Here is a 19,538-nt window from a genome sequence, read left to right as displayed (position 1 = left end):
AACCACTAAGAAGAATATATGCAGTGTATTATTTGTTGAAACTGTACTTCCGATTTGATTTGAAACTGTCTCATTGCTATATGTTTATCAATAAAACTGTAAAAAAAAAATAAAAAATACTAAGCTGGGCACAGTGGAGCACGTCTGTAATCCCACATACTCAGAAGGCTGCGTCAGGAAAATGCCAAATTTGATGCCAGTCTGGGTCACTTACTGAGACCTTGTCTCAAGATACAGTAAAAAGGAGGTAGGGATGTAGCACAGTGGCAGGGGGATCAAACCCCAGTAACACACACACACACACACACACACACACACACACACAATAAAACAGTGATGTGTTAAGAAAAACAAAACACAAGAAAAATAGAATTGGATGTTTGCAGTGCTGAATTTTAGATTGATATGGAACACAAATTTTAGTAAAGACTGAAATAAGTGGGAGCAAAAGATAAAGCCAATCCAAGGGTCAATCAGTCTTAGTAACAGTAAAATTAAGTACAAAACTGCAGTAAAACAGGGCTGGTACATTTCAGGAGTAACAGGTTACCAGCTTGGCTATAGCAATCAGGGAAGAAGCAGAGGACAGTGATACTCAAAGTGGGATGAGAAATCTCACACAGGCTTGGGCATGATTGCACTGAGGTTACAAAACTGTACTGGCAACTATATTTAGAAACAAGGATACCAAATCATCATCTACAATAATCTATACTACAGATGATAGTACTTTGGAAAAAGCACCAGCATCAGTAGTGAAAAGTGGCCAAATAATGCATATGTACATACTTAGAAAATACAGCCAATAAATTTGCTAACAGAGCATTGAGGAAAGGAAGGACAGGGTATGACAAGACAGACAGGAAAGTGTAGAAGAAGAAAAAGAGAGATTGAGAGCAAGAGTGAGAGAGATATCTCCAATGGTCTGGCCCGGCCTGTTCAACACATTTAATGAACCTTGGGAGATATGTCAAGTCAGAAAGGTCTATTAAAGTTAAGCAAACATTGGAAATTAATTATTCCTATGTCTATTTGACCCCAAAGTTTCTGAATGAAGTAAGAATCAAAATCAAAGATATAAATTCTCGGACAAAAAATAAAGGAGGATATGATAGTGAGTGTAAGAAAGAGGACTGAATAAGAAATAGCAATCTCATTGAGTATGAGTTAAACTAGGGCAATATACTAGAGAGTATGGTTACCAGGCAGCAGGAGAAATTACTTATCTAGTTCAGTGAATCCTAAAGTGTGGTTTTCCTCAGTTACTTTCAGCTATAGAAATGCAAAAATTGAGGAGAGCTGCCCTTAACCACAGTTCCGTTTTCTTCAATGAACAATGGAAAATTAGTAGTAGGTAGGTGAGAATACATGCAAGTAAATGATAATAACTAAATATAAAAATTACCCAATTAAAGAAGGTAAGGATGAGATGGGAATAGTGATAAATGTGGAAGCACCAAGAGAGTGATAGTGCCAATAGGGTTCAGGTATTATTGAAACTGTTACACAACCTAAGACCTCATGTTGGTAAGTAATACATTAGAAAATTCAAATTCCTAAAATTTGCAGACTACTGTTGATTACAAGGATGTGAACATTGAAGTTAGTGTCTTTCTAAAGACAAATAGATCAAAAATGAAGAGAAATCAAGGGATTCAGAAAGAAGCTGACCTGATAACAGTGATGATCCTAGTAGTAACGATGGTGACGCTGTTATTTCCCGCATTACGTTTGATTACAATGAAAAATCTGGGTTGGATTCAGATAACTCAGTGGACCAAAGCGCCTGTTTAGGCAGAGCTAAGCGGCCAGATTCGATGCCTGGTGCCATGGGAGCCCCGCCCCTGGGGCACACTGAGACAGTGATTGAGACTAGGCGCAGTGGTGTGCACCTACAATCCCAGCACATGGGAGGCTGAAAAGGGGAGGATCACTACGAGTCCAATCTGTGTAGTGATGCCCTGTAGACCCTGTACTAAATACATAAAAAATAAAAAATAAAAAAAGAATCTGGTTGGAATCTAACTTTCCCTACAATGTCCAAAATGTACTAAAGGTTAGTGGTAATGGTTTACATACTTAAGCAGAGACTTGAAATAGATTATTCCTATATATATCTGACCCCAACATTTAAACTTTCTTCTCTATTTTATTTGGATGATATCAGAAATTCAAACTTCTTTGACTGATCCTTTATAATAATAAAAAAAGACACAGTTGTGTCAGCATGTGAAAACTACGTCTTCATAAAACTAAAATCTATTTCAAAAAGGTACAGAAAGTATTCTAAAAGAAAAGAAGAAGATCTAATAACAAATAGGTCTAGTACATATGCCTGTAATCCCAGCACATGGGAGAGTGAGGCTGGATGACTGCCATAAATTCAAGGCCAGTATAGGTCGCACAGTGAGTTCAAGGCCAGATAAGAATACAGAGAAAGACTATCTCAACCCTCCCTGCAGAAAAAAGAAAAAAACAAGTAATTTCAGTCAAATATGAATATATAAGTAACAATAACGTAATAAAAAATTAAATTTATTGTCATTCCCATTCTCTGTTCTTTGACACTGATGCCATAACAGATGGCAATAAACTGATGCGACATGTGGCTGTTGGACGACATGTTTCTGAAGACAGTAGAAAAGAAAGCAATAGAGGTGTGAGAAATTCTGTATCACTAAAGCAAAACTGAACAAAAATATGTACTTAAAAGACACAGAGACCTAGGAATGTTAAGTCCTGTTTCCAATATTTCTTTGGAAGAATAACATGCTGCTTAAATCTTAATATATTTTCAATACAAAAATCCCCGGGAAAGGTGGACTGATAGGGAATATACATTTTATACCTTTGATTCTTTTCACACTAAGATCAATCATTAATGAGTTTAATCAAAACGATCTTTGATTTTGTTATAAAATTTGGCTTAGTTTATTTTTATTGGTATCATAAATTGTAAACATTATTCTATTATGTTATAAAATTAGTCTTTTTTAGATCTCTTGGGCCTTACTTTTTCATTTCCTTTCTCACTAAAATTCAATATTGCAGAACTGAGTTAACACTTCTATTCACATAATACCCTTCAGAACCTCATATTGTTTTATTATATCTCTTTTTAGGCATGATATTTTGACCCTCCAAAGACAAAACTTGATTTATCCTTCTTGCTATAAGAGGTACCTGTCTATTCCAAAAAACAAACACAAACATCATTTTAGCTCCTTGGTCTTACATTCACTCCTGCTGCACTCTCTGGAGTGTGCTGTCTCTTCGTACAATGGCATGCTAAAGTCTGCTCAGACACAACGCACATCCACTGCCAGAAGAGTCAGAACACACAAAGTGGCCTCTCACAATTACAATGCATTCCCACATTTGACAGCTTTTCTGAGTCTCTAGTGTGGAAAAAAATGGGAGGAGGAAAGGTACTATCTAGTGCATAAAACCTGAACAAAATAATAAAATATCTAATATAGACACTGTCTAAACCAGATAGTAAAAATGTTGTCAAAGTAATAGATCATTACCTCCCTCATGTCTCTAATTCTTAAATTGAACTTTATGGCAAACGGGCAGTGTAACATTATTTTTTTTTCCTGCTTTACCCATTTTCCAGTTTCCATATTGCAGAAGCTATCCATTTCTTGAATAATTTTGAATTTTCAAAATAGACTAGGTTAGTTAGAGCACCGCCTTAGTGTAATCAGGTTTAGAGACATAATTAAGTTCTTTGTCATTCAGAAATATATAAGCATGAAAATACAGATGGACATTATACGTATAATGAGTAGCACCAGAGAAGTACTGAGAACTGACACAAATACTGAGGTGGTAAATGACAACACTGGAACTAAGCAGTACAAAACCCTCCCTCCCTAAACTATGACCAAATAGTCTACTTTGTCACTACCTGTCAAAAATATTATTTTTAAAAATAAGACAAAAAATTACTTTGTTTTGGAATTAGGTTAAAATATCAGTTACTAGTCTCTGAAAGACTTTGGTATATTTTGTAACAAGCACACATGTAGAGCATGTAAAGTCTATTTTTTTTTTTCTTTGTGGCCAGCTTAGTCCTCCCCAGGGACAGGGCTGGCGAGGCATGGGTGCCAGGATTGAACTATGGTCCCTGTGCCTGCCTAAACAGGCACTTTAGCTCACTGAGCTATCTCGCTGGCCTCACAGTAGGGTCTTACAATCAATGATTATTATTCCACAGAAATAAAATAGTGGAATAGGGATATTCCTTAGAAAACACACTATAAAACATAATTACATGTGACATGTCAGAAGCTTCATGTAAGTATTATGAAAGTAAATACTACAATTCTTACATTTAGCTAGTTTAATCTGGGCCTTACTAAAGTCATTTTCTGGTAAACAATATTTGTGACTTAGCAAAAACAATAAAAAATGACTGTTTGACACCAACTAGAAATTTGGATATTTTGTGAGATGTGTTTTCCTTACCAATGCTACTAATGCCCTGATTCATTACTGCAGAATATATAAGGAAAACAAAACATTTCCATATTCAGTTTTATTTTTACATAGATAAAAATAGATAATTAACAATGGTTCAACATTAGCAGACTGTTTCAGAAAACCTAAGAATGAAATCATTCAACAGGCAAAACAAGGGCTCATAAATACGCATGTCTGTGTATTTCCAAGTGTATATTTCGGGAAGCGTACTATACAGGAACAAGGCCATTTTGTTAAAGAAAAACAGTGCAACAAGATGGCATGACTGGTCCCAACTTCCAGTTCCCTAGATCTAGTTTGAAAGGCGCTGTAAGGGGCAGAGTTACGCTACTTTGGGAAGTTTCATGCTGCTCCTAAAACCTATCTTTTGATTTAGACCAAGTTAAATATTGTTTTTTGCTACAATGTAAACACACTTAATATTTTTTCCATGGAATAAAGTTAGAATCACAGTTGATTTTATCTGGGTGATTTCATTAAATTTGTTTTTCTTTACTGGAAACTTCTAAATTTACTCTACACAGCTATTTTACCTCTACTCTAAACTAATCACAAAATAGTTCTGCTGCCCAAGAGGCATTTGGAAAGTTAGTATCAATCTCTGAGTATTTAAAGACTTTTTACACGAAGTTATTATAATTCAAACGTTTGTGTATTTCTGATGGAGGGGCAAAAGAATTTCTTCTAAACGACCAAATGAAAAAGAATACAAAGGGAAGTTTTAAAACAGTTCTTGTTTATAGATCCATGTTCCCTGCTTGGAAGATGACAGACATTTGCTAAACTGAAAAAGACTTGTTTCAACAGCAGATACTGTAGCCCAGGTCTTGCCCAAAGTCAAGCTGCCAGCCATCTGTTATTTGTACAAGTATTGCACAACCACCATTGCCAGACACATGCTGCTTTGTATTTCCACCAGTACAACTGCTTACCTGGCTGGAATAAGATGCCAAAGGTTCTGAACTTACTGAATGACACTCTTCCTCCTACTAACATCAAAAGATCAAATAGGGCTTGGTCTATAGTTGATTCTTGTGGTTTCTGAATCAAGTAAATCATCAACATTCAGACTGGGTTATTTAGCCAAAGATTAGAAAAATTGAAAGGAATTCCAAATCATCTACACACACAAGGCATTTCTCTTTTTGGTCCCCATTGTTCACTATTCAGAGTTCAGTCAGTCTTTTATTTACACATGCATTTTATTCATCTATAAAGAACAGATTAACTTAAAGGGGATCGGAGATCTATTTAATGGCTTTACTGCTTTTCAGTATCTGAGAAACACATACTCATCTCATAGGCTGAGAAAATATATAGGTTGCTGCTATTTACTGGCTCTAATCAAATAACTATTAGTATGAGAGGTGAAACCAAAGCAAAACAAGAACCAAGTCCTCAGACTCCAAGCATATGCACAGAACATTCCAACCAGAATATATGAAGACTATGTATCAATCAATAGTTGCTCATCAAATTTCTAAAAACCTATCAAAGGGCCAGCCAAATAGCTCAGCAGATTGAAATGCCTACTTAGGCAGACACAGGGACCAGGAGTTTGATCCCCTGGCCTGCCGTGCTGACCTGCCTCTGAGGCACACTGAGATGCAATTGAGACTGGGTGTGGTGGTGCACGCCTGTAATCTGAGCTCTTGGGAGGCTGTAAACAGGAGGATCACTATGAGTCCAATCTATGCAGTGAGACCCTGTCCTAAAAAACAAAACAAAAAACAAACAAACAAAAAAAAAGCTATCAAAACTTCCACAGATGCTTTCTCAGTCTTTACACATAAAGCCTTTCGAGTAACTAGAAAAAGTGTAAGTGTAATTGCTATTGCTTTAATACCTTAGGAAACTTGTCTTCTTTTAAGATCTCCAATAAGATCCGAGGTGATAAGAAATCCAAACTTATGGGGCCAGAGATATAGCTCAGTGGCGTAAGCACCTGCCTGGCAAGTGCAAGGTCCTGAGTTTGATTCTTGGTACCACACACACACACAAAAGAAAGAAATCCCGACCTACATAAATACTTATGCAAATTAGCTATGTGGTCCTGCAGGTATATCTCACTTTTAAAAACAAGATAAGCAAGCCACATTTTCTGCATTTTTGTGCTTTCTGTTGATGAGTTTACTGTTTATAAAGGCCCCCCAACATAGTGCTGATGTTCTGGCTAGTAGTCTTTCAGCACGAGAATGCTATGGTGCATCTCACAGTGAAAATATCTGTATTAGAGAGGCTTCACTTAACGAACACTTACAGTTCACTTTGCTGTAAGTTCAATTCTGATGAATCAGAAGTACAATTAAGATGTTTTATACAGACGCATACAGAAAGTGATATCTTGTATTGTACTGCTGAGTTGACAGAATGTTATGCTGTTATGACAAGAAGCTTATGGGATCACCTGCATTTTCTCTAGAAATAGCAGTTCTTAATTTGTTAATTCAGTGTCCATAGCAACTTATAGAGCATACTCAAAAAATGACCATCTCTTGTATGTCAGCACGTTCTGGGCTATAAATCTGCTCTTCAGTGGATTAAAAAGAGCACAGTACTGTTATGATCTTGGTGCCTGTTCTAAATTTGTGTCCCTACAAAATTCATCTTGAAGCCCTAACCATTAATGTTGGTTAATAGCAAGGAGACGACCATAAGCCAAGGAGAAAGACCTCAGCAGAAATCAATCCTAATGGCATAGTGAATTATTTGGATTTGTCTCCAGAATCATGGGGGACAAATTTCTGTGGCGTAATGCACCTAATCTGTTGTATTATTTTATGGCAATCCAAGCAAATTAATGGAATGCTTATGATGCTCTCCTTCTGGTACTCGTCTCAAGCTCCTATGTGGACATAAAACAAGTGGCCCAAGACAACTTCTAGTATATACTAGAGGCCATTTGCTACACCTTCCTCCCTCTTGTCAGTATGTATCAATCATGTTCAACTCCTCTAACTAAAACTTTCTGTAATATCCTAGAGATTTCACACAAACTGTTTCTTTTGATGCAGGTATTTTCCTTCACTTTATCAATGCTGAGTCTTCACATTCGAGGTTCTTCTCACAGCGACACTGCCTGATCACTTGCGTATGAGATGTGATTCTATTTTATGCAGTTGAATAGTTTCTATTGTTTCTTCACTAATAAATGTTACAACTGGAATTTAAAAAAGGAAAGATCTAAGCGGCTCTTCCATATTCTGAAACTCCAGTTAGTGTCTGATGGCTCCACGTGGCTTTCCCAGGGCCACAACAGTGCTTTGTGCACTGCAAAATTCACAATGTTTGTCTATGGAATAAATGAATAACTAAGTGATGTTATATAAGGTTTTCTCCAAAGTTATAAAACTGGATTACATAGGCATATCCATCTCCAATGATTGTATATGAATAGCTGGAAATGAATATGCAGGAATAGTTTCTGCCACTACTGGGATCTTACATTAGGGTCACATCTATAAACCACATTCTTTTGAAATGCAAACTTAATCAGTTGAGCAAGTTTTTGTTCCAGGACATCCATCTAGAGTTAACATTTCAAAAAACTCTAGAATAACACAACTATGCTGCCAAAGTCATTAATGAAATAATAAAGAAAAAAGCATTCAAAATATATTACTTTGAATTCTCTGATATGACCTATTCAATTTAAGTCACTCTCAGCATGTAAAAATGTGAAATTTAACTTGTATTTTATAAGACCCTTTAAAATAGTTCACTGAAAAAGCTATTCTGAATTCTTTAATCCTAAAGTATTTTAGACTACCTCTCAGTAGAAGCTTTCAGGAGCCTAAGCCCACAAATACTTATCATATATCTTAATTAAAGAAGGAAGAATTCACAAAGGACATAAAAACCACAGAAGATGAGGAAGAGCTGAGGAAGGGTTAGAACTCTGAGCTTTGATGCTGGTATGGCTTTTAACTAGATGGCTCCTCCAAGCCTTACGTGGTCATGGGTGGGGCTTTTTGGAAGTGGCTGCAACTAGGCTCTGTGATGCTAGGATTAAAGGGATATGATTACTAAATAGTCCACTGATTAGTTTAGCATAGTTCTGGATATGGACAATGGGAAGGCCCATTCTGGGTGTGGCAGAGTCAGGATGGCATATAAAGGGAGGTTTCGCTGCTTTTCTGCTCTTGCTGCTTGTGGCTTTCTGCCTGCTACATCATGAACAATTTCTCCCCTACAATGTCCTTTTAGCATTCTACCCTGCCTTGAAGCCCGACTAATATGAACTGAAACATGTATACACTGTAAGCCAAAATAAACCTTTCCTTCTCTAACTTTGGTTGTTGAGAATTCTGTCTCACAATGAGAAAAGTAACTAAGGTAGATGCTGACCAAGTCACACTACACAACTGACTGCTCTAACAGGGACAGCACTACGAGTGCTAAAGGCCATATATCCTATAGTCTATACCCCAAGTCCTAGTGACCTCCAACATTTATGCCACTTTTATGCCAAGGAATTACAGAATATATGAGAACCACTGTATTTCAAGAAACATCTACATCTTTACATCAGGTATTTCTGAATCAAAACTGGCCTTGCTACATCAGGTTAACTGGGCCTGGATCATATCCCTGGGTTTTAAAGCACAGAGAATTAAGAGTAAGTGAATTACTCATTTTTTTTAATAATGGAGGCAAGACATAGTGAGATTGGGAATTCTCTTTCTACAGGAAAGATGTCCAAAGGAAACCCAACAGGATGACCAATGTCTCTTACCCAAATGGCAAAAGGTACAGGGAAACACCAAAGAAAATGCAAATAAAGGGCATATTAACCTGTTAAAAGAAGAAAAATCTTCTTTTTCCAACTATAACACATAGGCTGCTCTGTTCTCAGCATCATCAGGCAACAGTGCTTTAAACATAGTGTGTGTGAAGTCTGACACAGTATTATCTAGGTAACTAAGCATAAAGTATCTAACCTCAAAGCTCTTATGAGTGATTAGCAAACATCAACATGTGATTTTATTCCTGAAAAGGAATATGCTTTAAAGAAGCAGTAAGTAGTAAGGACTACCACTCACTTTTTCAAAAAGTGGAAACACTATCCCGCTTGCATTAGGCATCTGCTCCTCTCCCGGCACAGATATATAGCTCCACTTAGGCTGCCAGGTTATTCTTTCATTCATCCACTGCCTGCAGGGCACATGCATAACACAGAACCTAACAATCTTCCCTAAAATTTGTCACAATAAAACACGGGGAAAAGGGCAGTTTCTCTCACAGCAAATTTAAGCCTGAACAGTGAGGTTGGGATGGTACTAACCACAGTACATTGCAGAAGCGTGCTAATGTAAGTACACAGACCTGACCTTCCAGAGAAGTAGTGAAAAGAAGAAAGATTGTAACATGCCCTGCCAGACAAAACAGAGTCAATGGTGCTGGAGGACCTGCAAAACAATCGTATCAGTGGTCTAGATGAACACTTCTCTTAGCCTTAAGATTTTTGAAATCAGGTGTCATTTTCAACCAAAACACAATCAAATAAAATATATTATTTTTATAAATCAGTAAGAGAAAGGTTTAGGGCTGGAGAGATGGCTCAACGCTCTAAGCAACTGCCTGGCAAGAGCAAGAACCCATGTTTGACTCTGATACCAAATGCCATGCCAGCCCCGTGCTATGCACCCCGAAACAGGGTATGGTGGTGCACATCTGCAATCCCAGTCCTGAGGAGGCTGAGAGAGGAGTCTGAACTGCATAGCAAGACCCTGAAATAAATAAATAAATAAATAAATAAATAAATAAATAAATAAATATTTTTAAAAAGAGAGAAAGGTTTGCTAGTCTAAAATAGATATACATATTAAAAAGAGTGTCAATAGTTTTTTCTGTCACAAGTAGAATCTGGTAAAATTCTGTACTATTTGGGCTGAATTATCAGCTTGTTATAGAGAAAGAAACTCTCACAACAACTTTACAATCACTTCTTTTTTATTTTAGATACTGAAGTCTCCTTTACTCTGAGAGACCTGATGACATACTCCAAGTACATTCTCATGATATTAAGTAGACTACCTCAATCTGATCTTGCGCTTTGACAGTAATTTACATAAATTATGTTATAGTTATATAGCAAACTAAAACTTTATGCTTGTAATGATCAGCATAATCCAGGTTCTTCTGTATAAAATTCTCAAAAGTTTTATTAATTTTGTACAATTGCTCATTCAAAAAAGCTGGGATATATCAGAAAGACCTTCTGTCCTTTTGTAGCCATTCAGTAGGCAACACGGTCACTGTAGCAGAGAAGAGGAGAGGGAAAGAGCAGACCAAACTGACTGGTCCTGGTATCCAGGGTGGCGTATGGCCTTTCCCTCCCGCTTCCTTCGTCGTTACTGTCAATTGAGCACTACCTGAAGGGAGAGAAGCTGGGAGGTGCAGAGGAGCACACAGGTACATGACCAGCATCATAGTCTACACCACACTGGACCATGTTTCCCAGGAAAACTATAGCAGTATCCTCCTTCATGTATAACAAAAAGACTTCACACAACACACTGGCACAAGATGCCAAGGCCTGCATGCACAGGGTTGTCTAACTGTACCTGCAAGAATTTCTGGGTTTTGTAAAGCTAGAAAGAAACTCATAGTTATCTCAGACTCAGGAATAGAATAACTTTTTTATGGTTGCTATGAGAAAGTACTATATGAATTATTTTAATGGTCTCCCCTATTCAGCAAAATATTTAGAGAACAAAGAATAATAATATAGTGACTGTATTTAAATTTTTTAAAGAACAGAAAAACATGCATTGTATATTGTAGCAATCTACTGGCTCTACTAAAGCATTTTGCTTCTTTACTCTAGTAAAATGTGCTCTGTGGTCTAATGCTTGGTCGCCTGCATACAGTGGTCCATCACAAAACCATACTGTTTACTTCAGCACATTTCATAGGCACTGCCCATATAAAACAAATTATCAGAAAGACAGCCAAACCTGTTCTTTAGAGTGGCTGATTCTTTTAAATCAGAACAGACAATTGGAGGAAAAACACAAGATACTCATATAGACTGGCAGCTCAAAATCTGTATTCAGTAACTGTGCAGCTAACCAGTAATTATCATTCGACAGAATAACAGACAAATATTGCAGTGAAATCTAATCTCACATTTAGAAAATAAAGCCCTCTCTCAACAATTTAAAAAGTTTAAACTGTAGTGTGTTTTCTGCCTTACTTAGTGCTATATTAATAGGATGATCACTTTGCTTGACCTATTTGCTAAAAATTTCTAGAACTCCAGCAGACCATATGGACAACCAGATGGGTTGCTGTAATTTAGTGCCATTATTCTAAGGATAAAGTAAGGTATAAACATAATTTGCATTCTTCCCCATTCTTCCTAAATACCTTTTATTAGTTTCATTTTTAATTCAGACATCAGAAGGGAAGCTAATACCTTGCTACGGAGGCCCAGATGGCACCTAATTACTACAAGAGACTCAGGCCCTGACATCACAGGCCAAGCCTCAGAGCACGCTCCATCTTACCCAATGACCCCACCGGAGTGATTAATAGGCTTAGTGCTAAGCCCTAATGAGTGTGTCAGATCTTAGATATTCTCTAGGCTAATGCAATTAGTATTCTGTTGAATAGATTTCAGCTATTGGTAGACAGACTCATTATACTTCACAGTAAACCATATGCCTTTTCACCTCATAGTCTTTGATTTTAGTTAGTAACCATCAAGCAAAAAGGTCTCTATAAATACAGAGCTGTTGAATACTACAGAAAATTCTAAATATTTTGAAATCAAACATTGATTTTTATAATAGAAAACCCCAGTGTTCTACATACAGTGGTTTTTAGACATGCTTGTTAAAATTCAAGTTTGCAAGGCTACCAACAGAAATTCTGATAAAAAGGGGTTTATGATAAGGTGGAGGACTACACATTTTTTACAGAGACTCAATATTCAGGAACAGAAATTCTATATACTGCACTTGAAAGACAAAAAAAGCAGTGCAACTGAGTAATGGGACTAATAACTGAGCATTGGAGTAAATGAATCTATTGTACTTTTTGTTCCAAATAGCTATGCCTGAAAAAATGGTCCATAACCACATAAGGAAAGCTTTCCATATTGTGATTATAGGTGCAAATCATTTTTATTAAAATAATAAAAACTAATTACAAGGATTATGTAAGGAAATTATTTCCAACAAACCATGTAAATATAGAAGATCTACATCCAATAATGGATGTAACAGTTAGCATTTCTATTCTAGGCAAAGGGACTGGAATTATGTTTCCAGTTCTATGGGGAAGATCAACGTGTAACACAATTTCTGTTGTTCTTAACTTCTCACTTTGAGCATGGGTGGCATCTAAAATGTTTTAGTCCTAATAAACAAGGGCTTTGGGAAATATCTCAGATTCTTACTTGGCTTTACCAACACATCACCATCCTCAATTAGTACACACTAAATGTGTCCATGTGTTTAGCACAGTGTTCTTAAAAGAGCCAAATACTAAATTCTTGCTAATCTTTAATGTAGACATATTTTAGCAAACTACCATTCTAAATATTTGAACATAATTCTTCCAAATTTAAATAAAAAACTATCATTTTATTTATGAATTTCAAGGGTTCTATTTGTGTCTTTCCAAATTTATACTATACACATTAAAGAAAAAATAAGTTTCAATAAAATGATGGCATTTATTTATGATCAACCTAGCATAGGTATTTACTTACTGTAATTTTACACTGAGAGTTAGTTTTCTGAGAAAATTAAATCACACTTTGGAGTAGTCTTGATTCTAATGCTCTGTAATGCCAAGTTGTAGAAAGCTGTCATATGACCATGACCACATGTGAAAACACACTCTGCTTTTGATGTGGAGAGGATTACAGAGGTAAAAAGCTCTCTGTACACCTGCCTGGATGATATCCAGCTCTGACCTATTTTCCTTTAGGAACGCTGCATTTCCCACTGTCCCTGTACCTCTGTAGGCAATATAAAAGTTCTGACCAATAGACTGTATGGCAGAAATGAAGTGGACTTTCTTAAACTTAATTCAACTGAAATTTAACTTTAGTGTGGTGCCAGAGAGGGGGATTTAATCTTCATGTTCACCTCAAGCCAGGTGTCCAATGAGGAGTCCATGGACAAACTGTCAGTTTGGCAACAAGCTTGTTTTGGTACAAATATCTACTTGTTTACTCCAGCCAGAGCTGGCTTCAGGATGAATCAGCTATTGTGGTTTTGTCATATGTTTTGATGTTGGGAGGAAAATATTTCCTGATCATTTTAGTGTATTTTCTCCTGATTATTTTCCTAACTACCCTCTTGGACTTCAAGTCCAGCCATCCCAATATTTGACCTCTCTGAGGAACTTCTTTATTTTGTCATGATGTTTTTAATTTCTGGAAATTCTTTTTTGCTCTCTGTTTCTCTTCAAAGAAGGATTTCCTTCACTTATTGACAACAGCCTCTCCCAACAGTGAAGTTGCTTTAGGGTGGAAATGTCTTTGTACACTGAAACTTCTCTGTACACCTCAGACAGCTAGATATATAAACACAGGACTAAACTGATGATGATCAGTAACAGCACAGATTTTCCAGGTCATTGGGGACATGGATTCTTCCTGACAGGCCTGATGAGAGGGTAATCTAGGACCCTGGTGGTGGGACTGGCCTTCAGAGCAGCGCACTTCCCTGGCTGGCCACTGGGGCTCTCCCTCCAGGAGGAAGGCCTCAGGCTGGTGGGAAGAATGACAAAGGCCCTTGGGTGTGTGTTGAGCAGCCAAGGTTTTGTCTTTCACAGGCAGCAGAAATGAAGTCTGTTCCTTCAAGGCCTGGACCCTCAATTATTCCATACGATTATCCACACGATCTATGTTCATTCTTTGTCCAGCAGATGGAACAGACTTAGGGTACAACAACAAAAAGAAATGATCTTAAAGGTCACAGAACAAACGACCTTGGCAGAGATAGCACATAAGTCCTACACTCTAAGAAAAGAACACTGCATCAGGTTAGCAGAAGGTCTGGTCTAGTGAATACTCTGTCACTTTCTATAGGAAAAGAGGAAGACAGGCAGATGGCATAGTGATTAAATGAAGTCTCAGTTTTCATTTGCCACTAATGAGCTATTTGGCTTAAGAAAGCATTTTATCTCTATTTCTTCAGCTAAAGACTACAAAGAAGATAACACTTATTTTACAGGTTGTTGAAAGAATTAAGTCATACCACACATATCAAAGGTCAAGAGGTCCTGACTGAAAATAAATAATAAATATTGGATATTATCACTAATACATTATATCCTTCATTAAGAGTCATGTTGTCTTGTAAAACAAAAATGACACTAGATAATGTATGTAATTTTAAAAATTCTTATTTTCTGAGTCCATAGCTATCCCTTGGAATGGAATATTCAGTTGAAAAAATTTTAAAAGTCCAACATCAATATATTTCAAATAATGATTTTAAAAAATATGCATAGCATTCCTGTCACCAGTTAAAACTAATCTAGGGTTTGGGAGATAGCTCAGTAGAATAAGTGCTTGCCTGGCAAGTACAAGGTCCTAAGTTCAATTCCTGGTACCTCCAAAAAGAAAAAAAAAAATCTAATCCAAAGATGATGGGTGCATAATAATGTGTGAATTCTATTATTTTTTACAAAAGCTCAGAAGGCAGACTGTGCTGTGATTTATCTGTTATCTCTTATGACTCACACCTTCATTTTAACATAGAATGTAAATAAGTAATGGTTTCAAAAACCATTTGAATAAAAAGATGTCATCACTTAGTGAATCCTGTAGGAATAAGGACTCAGTTTTAATTACTGAAACTTGAAGGAGTACGAAATGTATATGATAGCACCCCACTTTTTTACTGCATAAGGTAATGTATTTTTCTGGGCTTATAAATAGTCAACAACTTACGTTTCCTTCTCCTTCAGAAGAAAGCATGTCTGTTAGCTACAAAATCATGTCTGTTAGCTACAGTAGTAGTAAAGAGTGATACCAACACTATAATGCACGTTATATGAAAAAAAAAATGGAAGCAATTCACTTGAAAATTATATAATTTACAACATTTTGGTTTATACAACTATGCAAATACTACTCTACTAAGTCCAAAAATGAAGTGGCTAGTTCAAGATGTTAGGTTATTCAAATTCATTTCTAACTATTCTTCTGATTAACTGCCTATAATGAGACTATAGGGCTTTTACATACAAAGACCATGTATAAAAAACATACAGCATGAGGGAACTACTTTCTTAATCCAGAATTTCACTTATTCTAATAATCTTACCTCCTGCATACATAACGGCCAGCATTATAGATGATATCCAGGCTATTTCACTGTAAGAAGTATTGAATATTTCCTGAATGTCTTTGAAGAACACTGTGACTGCTTTGGGGAATGCATATGAGAATCCAATGGATATAAAAGCAGCTCCAACCACCACCCAGCCCCAGCCTCCGTCAGGAGGCGGGTACTGAGGCGGGGCGCCTGGCGTGGGTGGCATTATCGAACCCTTATTTGAAATTCAAGTAACCTATACAAAAAAGAGAAAAAATATTTAAATTTTTATTCATTTTTCTATATATTACTCTTACCAGTTAATAAATGATCATTATTCAGTAATAACAGTAATATGATTTCTGTGTATTCATAATATTGTACTCAAAAAATTACCAGAAATTCACAGGAAAATGATGTAAGAAATGATTGTTTTTTGGGTTTTTTTGTTTTGTTTTATATTTTAGGGAAACGTCTACAGGGTGTTCAGGGTCTCACTACTAGAACGGACTCCTAGAGATCTATCTGCCTGTTTACAGCCTCCCAAGAGCTGGGATTAGAGGACTGTGCCACCACACCCAGGCTCAATTGCTATCTCAGTGTGCCCCACAGCAGGGCCGGCACAGGCTGAAACCCTGGCCCCTGCGCTTGCTTGCAGGCACTTTAATCTGCTGAGCTATTTGACCGGCCCAAGAGAAGACTTTACAATTAGCTAAAAACTGAAAAATTTAATCTATTTAAGGAACAAAACTCACTCAAAGTTAAGTTTAAAAATTTAGATAAATACTGAAGTGTCATACTAAAATTAAAAGCTATCCCAACTTTATTTTCAAACATAAAGAAAATGGTACTGGCACAAATCGTTAAGTACAATAGTATCTTAGTCAAAATGCTTACTTTAGGATTTTCAGCACAAAGCATAAAAAAGGATCATGTATTAAGCCCGATTAATTATAAAGAATTAAATTAAGTAATTTTAGAAATTTTACAATTTTAGTAATTGAAACTACTTAAAACCATTTCTTACTGCATCATTTTTTAAATGCATAGTATTAGAAATTACATGACTCTATGGAATTACATTAATTTTAGTGCATTCCCAAAACAGATGCTATTTACAATTTTCTTAATGGTATCATCTTAAGTATTTTCATACCACTGAAATTCTCCTAGTCCCAAGAATATGTTTGTTGAGTCAGGTGGAAGAAAAAACTTTTGTTTTGGATATGCCTAAGAACATATAACTGTTGGCTGCATGGTAAAGAAAAATCATGTTCCTATGAAAGAAAATAACATACAACCTAATACATTTGAAATCACGGGAATTAATCACTTAGTCCTCCCTCCCCTTTGATGGAGTGACGGCTGTTTGCTTAGCTCTTAAAAGCCATCCAGTTGTTAATATTGCTCAGTGTATGATACTATACTACACTCATTTCATTTGTAGCTATCTTTCAATTGGAATACAGAGGAAAACAAGAACCATATTTCCATTGGCATGGTAATGTTTGAAATAAGTCAATAAAAGCTAATTTCAGCACTTGCTTTCAGAAGTCCTGATGTACGACTTGGTCTATTCTCTTTTCTATTGCTTTCAGTTATTCCCTTTATTGATGAATGCAGAAATGGTTCTAACCTGTTTTTAAATAAAAATTACATAAATCTAAACTGTCAAGCATAATGTTTGATATATACACAGAGTGAAATGGTTGCTATCTACAATGTACTTACCACATGCGTCTCTTCACATAGTTACCGTTGCTCCTTACTCTGTGTGAATGCCTGAAATGTTTCTTAGTTTTCCAGTATGAACAAACACTGCATTATTATTATTTTTAATGTATTTGGTACAAGGTCTCACTACCCAGATCAGAATCATAGTGATCCTCCTATTTCAGCCTCCCCAGGGCTGGAATTACAGGCCTGCACCACCACGCCCGGACTCAGTGGCCGGCTCAGCACCCCTGGGGGCAGGGCCAATGTGGCCTGTGGTGCTGGGGACCGAACCTCAGTCCCTCTGTTTGTCTAAGCAAGTGCCCTCAGCACACAGTATTGTTAACTAGTCTTCATGCTGTTTATTAGAACTCTAGACATATTATCCTACATAAAGGCAAATTTGTACCCTTTGAACAACAGCATCTTATTTTTACTACTTGACTGTAGAAATACTGCTCTACAGAGTGCTTCTACCAACTCAAGTTCTTTGGATCCCGCAAACGAATGAGATCATACAGCATCTCTTTTATCCAGGTTTATTCATACATCACAAATGATAGCTCTACCTTGCTATTTTGAGATCAACAATAATATTCTATTGCATTTTATTTATGTATAAATTTAACTATATTATAAAACAAGGGCTCATATTCTAGTAAATATTTATAAACCAGCCCGAGGACTGCAGGATGCAATCTCTATAGTAGAATATTAGAAAAAATCAATAAATAACAAAAATGAAAAACAGTATTCTAATAGTCATTGATAATTTGTCATATTTTATTTCTTTATTCATATATTTCTGATTAATTAAATAACACTATAATCTTATAAATCAGAAATATAATTGTAAGTATATTTTCCATAGTGTGATTCTTTTTAACTTGTCTTAGTATTTTTTCTTTCAACTATATAAATTTTAGGAAGTATAGAAAATGTGAATGTATAATTCACAATTATACAATTATAATGTATAATTCAGCATTTAAAATTATCAAATAAGGAGCCAGCAAGATAACTCAGCAGACTGAAGTGTCTGCTTAGGCAAGTTTAGGCAAGCACAGGGAGCGCAGTTCAACCCCTGGCACTAGCCCCACCCCTGGCAGGCAGAGCAGGCCACAGCGTCCATGTGTGGTGGCTCACATCTATAATCCCAGTGCTGGGAAGGCTGAAAAAAGGAGGATCACTACGAGTCCAAGCTGTGTTGTGAGACCCTGTAACAATCAAATACAATAAATAAATAAATATTATCAAATAAAATCTTCAATTGCCACCATGGTTAAAAGAAAAACAATTTTTTTCTGTTATCCTATTTTTAATTTTCTTTTTACATCTATTTCATGTACACTGTATGTTCATACAGTAAGAAATGGCTTTTTAAAAGGACAATCTCAATTTAATATTTCAGAAAAACTTGGGATATAAATGACAAATATGCTTTCTGTTGTGTTAGGAACTATGGGAAGAAATGGTTTTTTAAAATATTTATTTATTTATTTATTTATTTATTTATTTATTTATTTATTTTTGCAGAACCAGGGATTGAACTCAGGCCGTTGCACTTGCAAGGGAAGCACTTATTCCACTGAGCTGTCTCCCTGGCCCCAGAAATGTTTTATAATTTAATTAGTTTTAATTTTAAGGGGGTACAGGATAATGATTTGGTAGATGACAACAGAGCTGAAAACCCCATCACTGGCAACACGGTAGCTTCTGTCGCAGCCTAGAGGACCATGCTACTCACAAGTCAGTGGCACTGCAGGTATGCGCACCCCTTTGAGGCCAGTCACATGGAAGCGGAGCACGTGGAACTGCGCATGGTGCGTGATGCTCGATAAGCATAACAAATGACTCTATTACCGGTGTGTGTAAAGCTTACTATGAGAAATTCAAATCACTCTGAGCTTTTCAAGAATAAGGTAGAGGGGCTGGTGAGATGGCTCAGTGGTCTAAAGCACCTACTCAGAACAAGCTTAGCAGAGCACAGGGACCGCGGTTCAATCCCCCAGCACCACATGCCAGCCAGCCCCACCCCCTGGTGGGCTGAGCTGG

At 36.6% G+C, this 19,538-nt stretch overlaps 1 protein-coding gene across 5 annotated transcripts in view; it reads right to left on the bottom strand.

Moving 5' to 3' along the window:
• The window catches only part of Slc16a7 (solute carrier family 16 member 7), a 119,566-nt gene that overhangs the window by 48,378 nt on the left and 51,650 nt on the right, over positions 1-19,538 (bottom strand). For 4 of the 5 annotated variants that reach the window (XM_023701714.1, XM_004641634.2, XM_023701715.1 and 1 more), the window contains exon 3: positions 15,780-16,026. The exons of the other annotated variant lie outside the window; for it this stretch is intronic. In XM_023701714.1, the coding sequence (XP_023557482.1) occupies positions 15,780-15,996 (217 nt within the window). In that variant the 5' untranslated portion in view covers positions 15,997-16,026. The remainder of the gene's footprint in view (positions 1-15,779; positions 16,027-19,538) is intronic. 5 annotated transcript variants of the gene reach the window in all.

This window comes from Octodon degus, unplaced genomic scaffold (genome assembly GCF_000260255.1).
Source record: "Octodon degus isolate 3935 unplaced genomic scaffold, OctDeg1.0 scaffold00139, whole genome shotgun sequence".
Lineage (NCBI taxonomy): Eukaryota > Metazoa > Chordata > Mammalia > Rodentia > Octodontidae > Octodon > Octodon degus.
The sequence above is the reverse complement of the archived record's forward strand: the minus strand, read 5'-3'. Positions and strand labels throughout refer to the sequence as shown.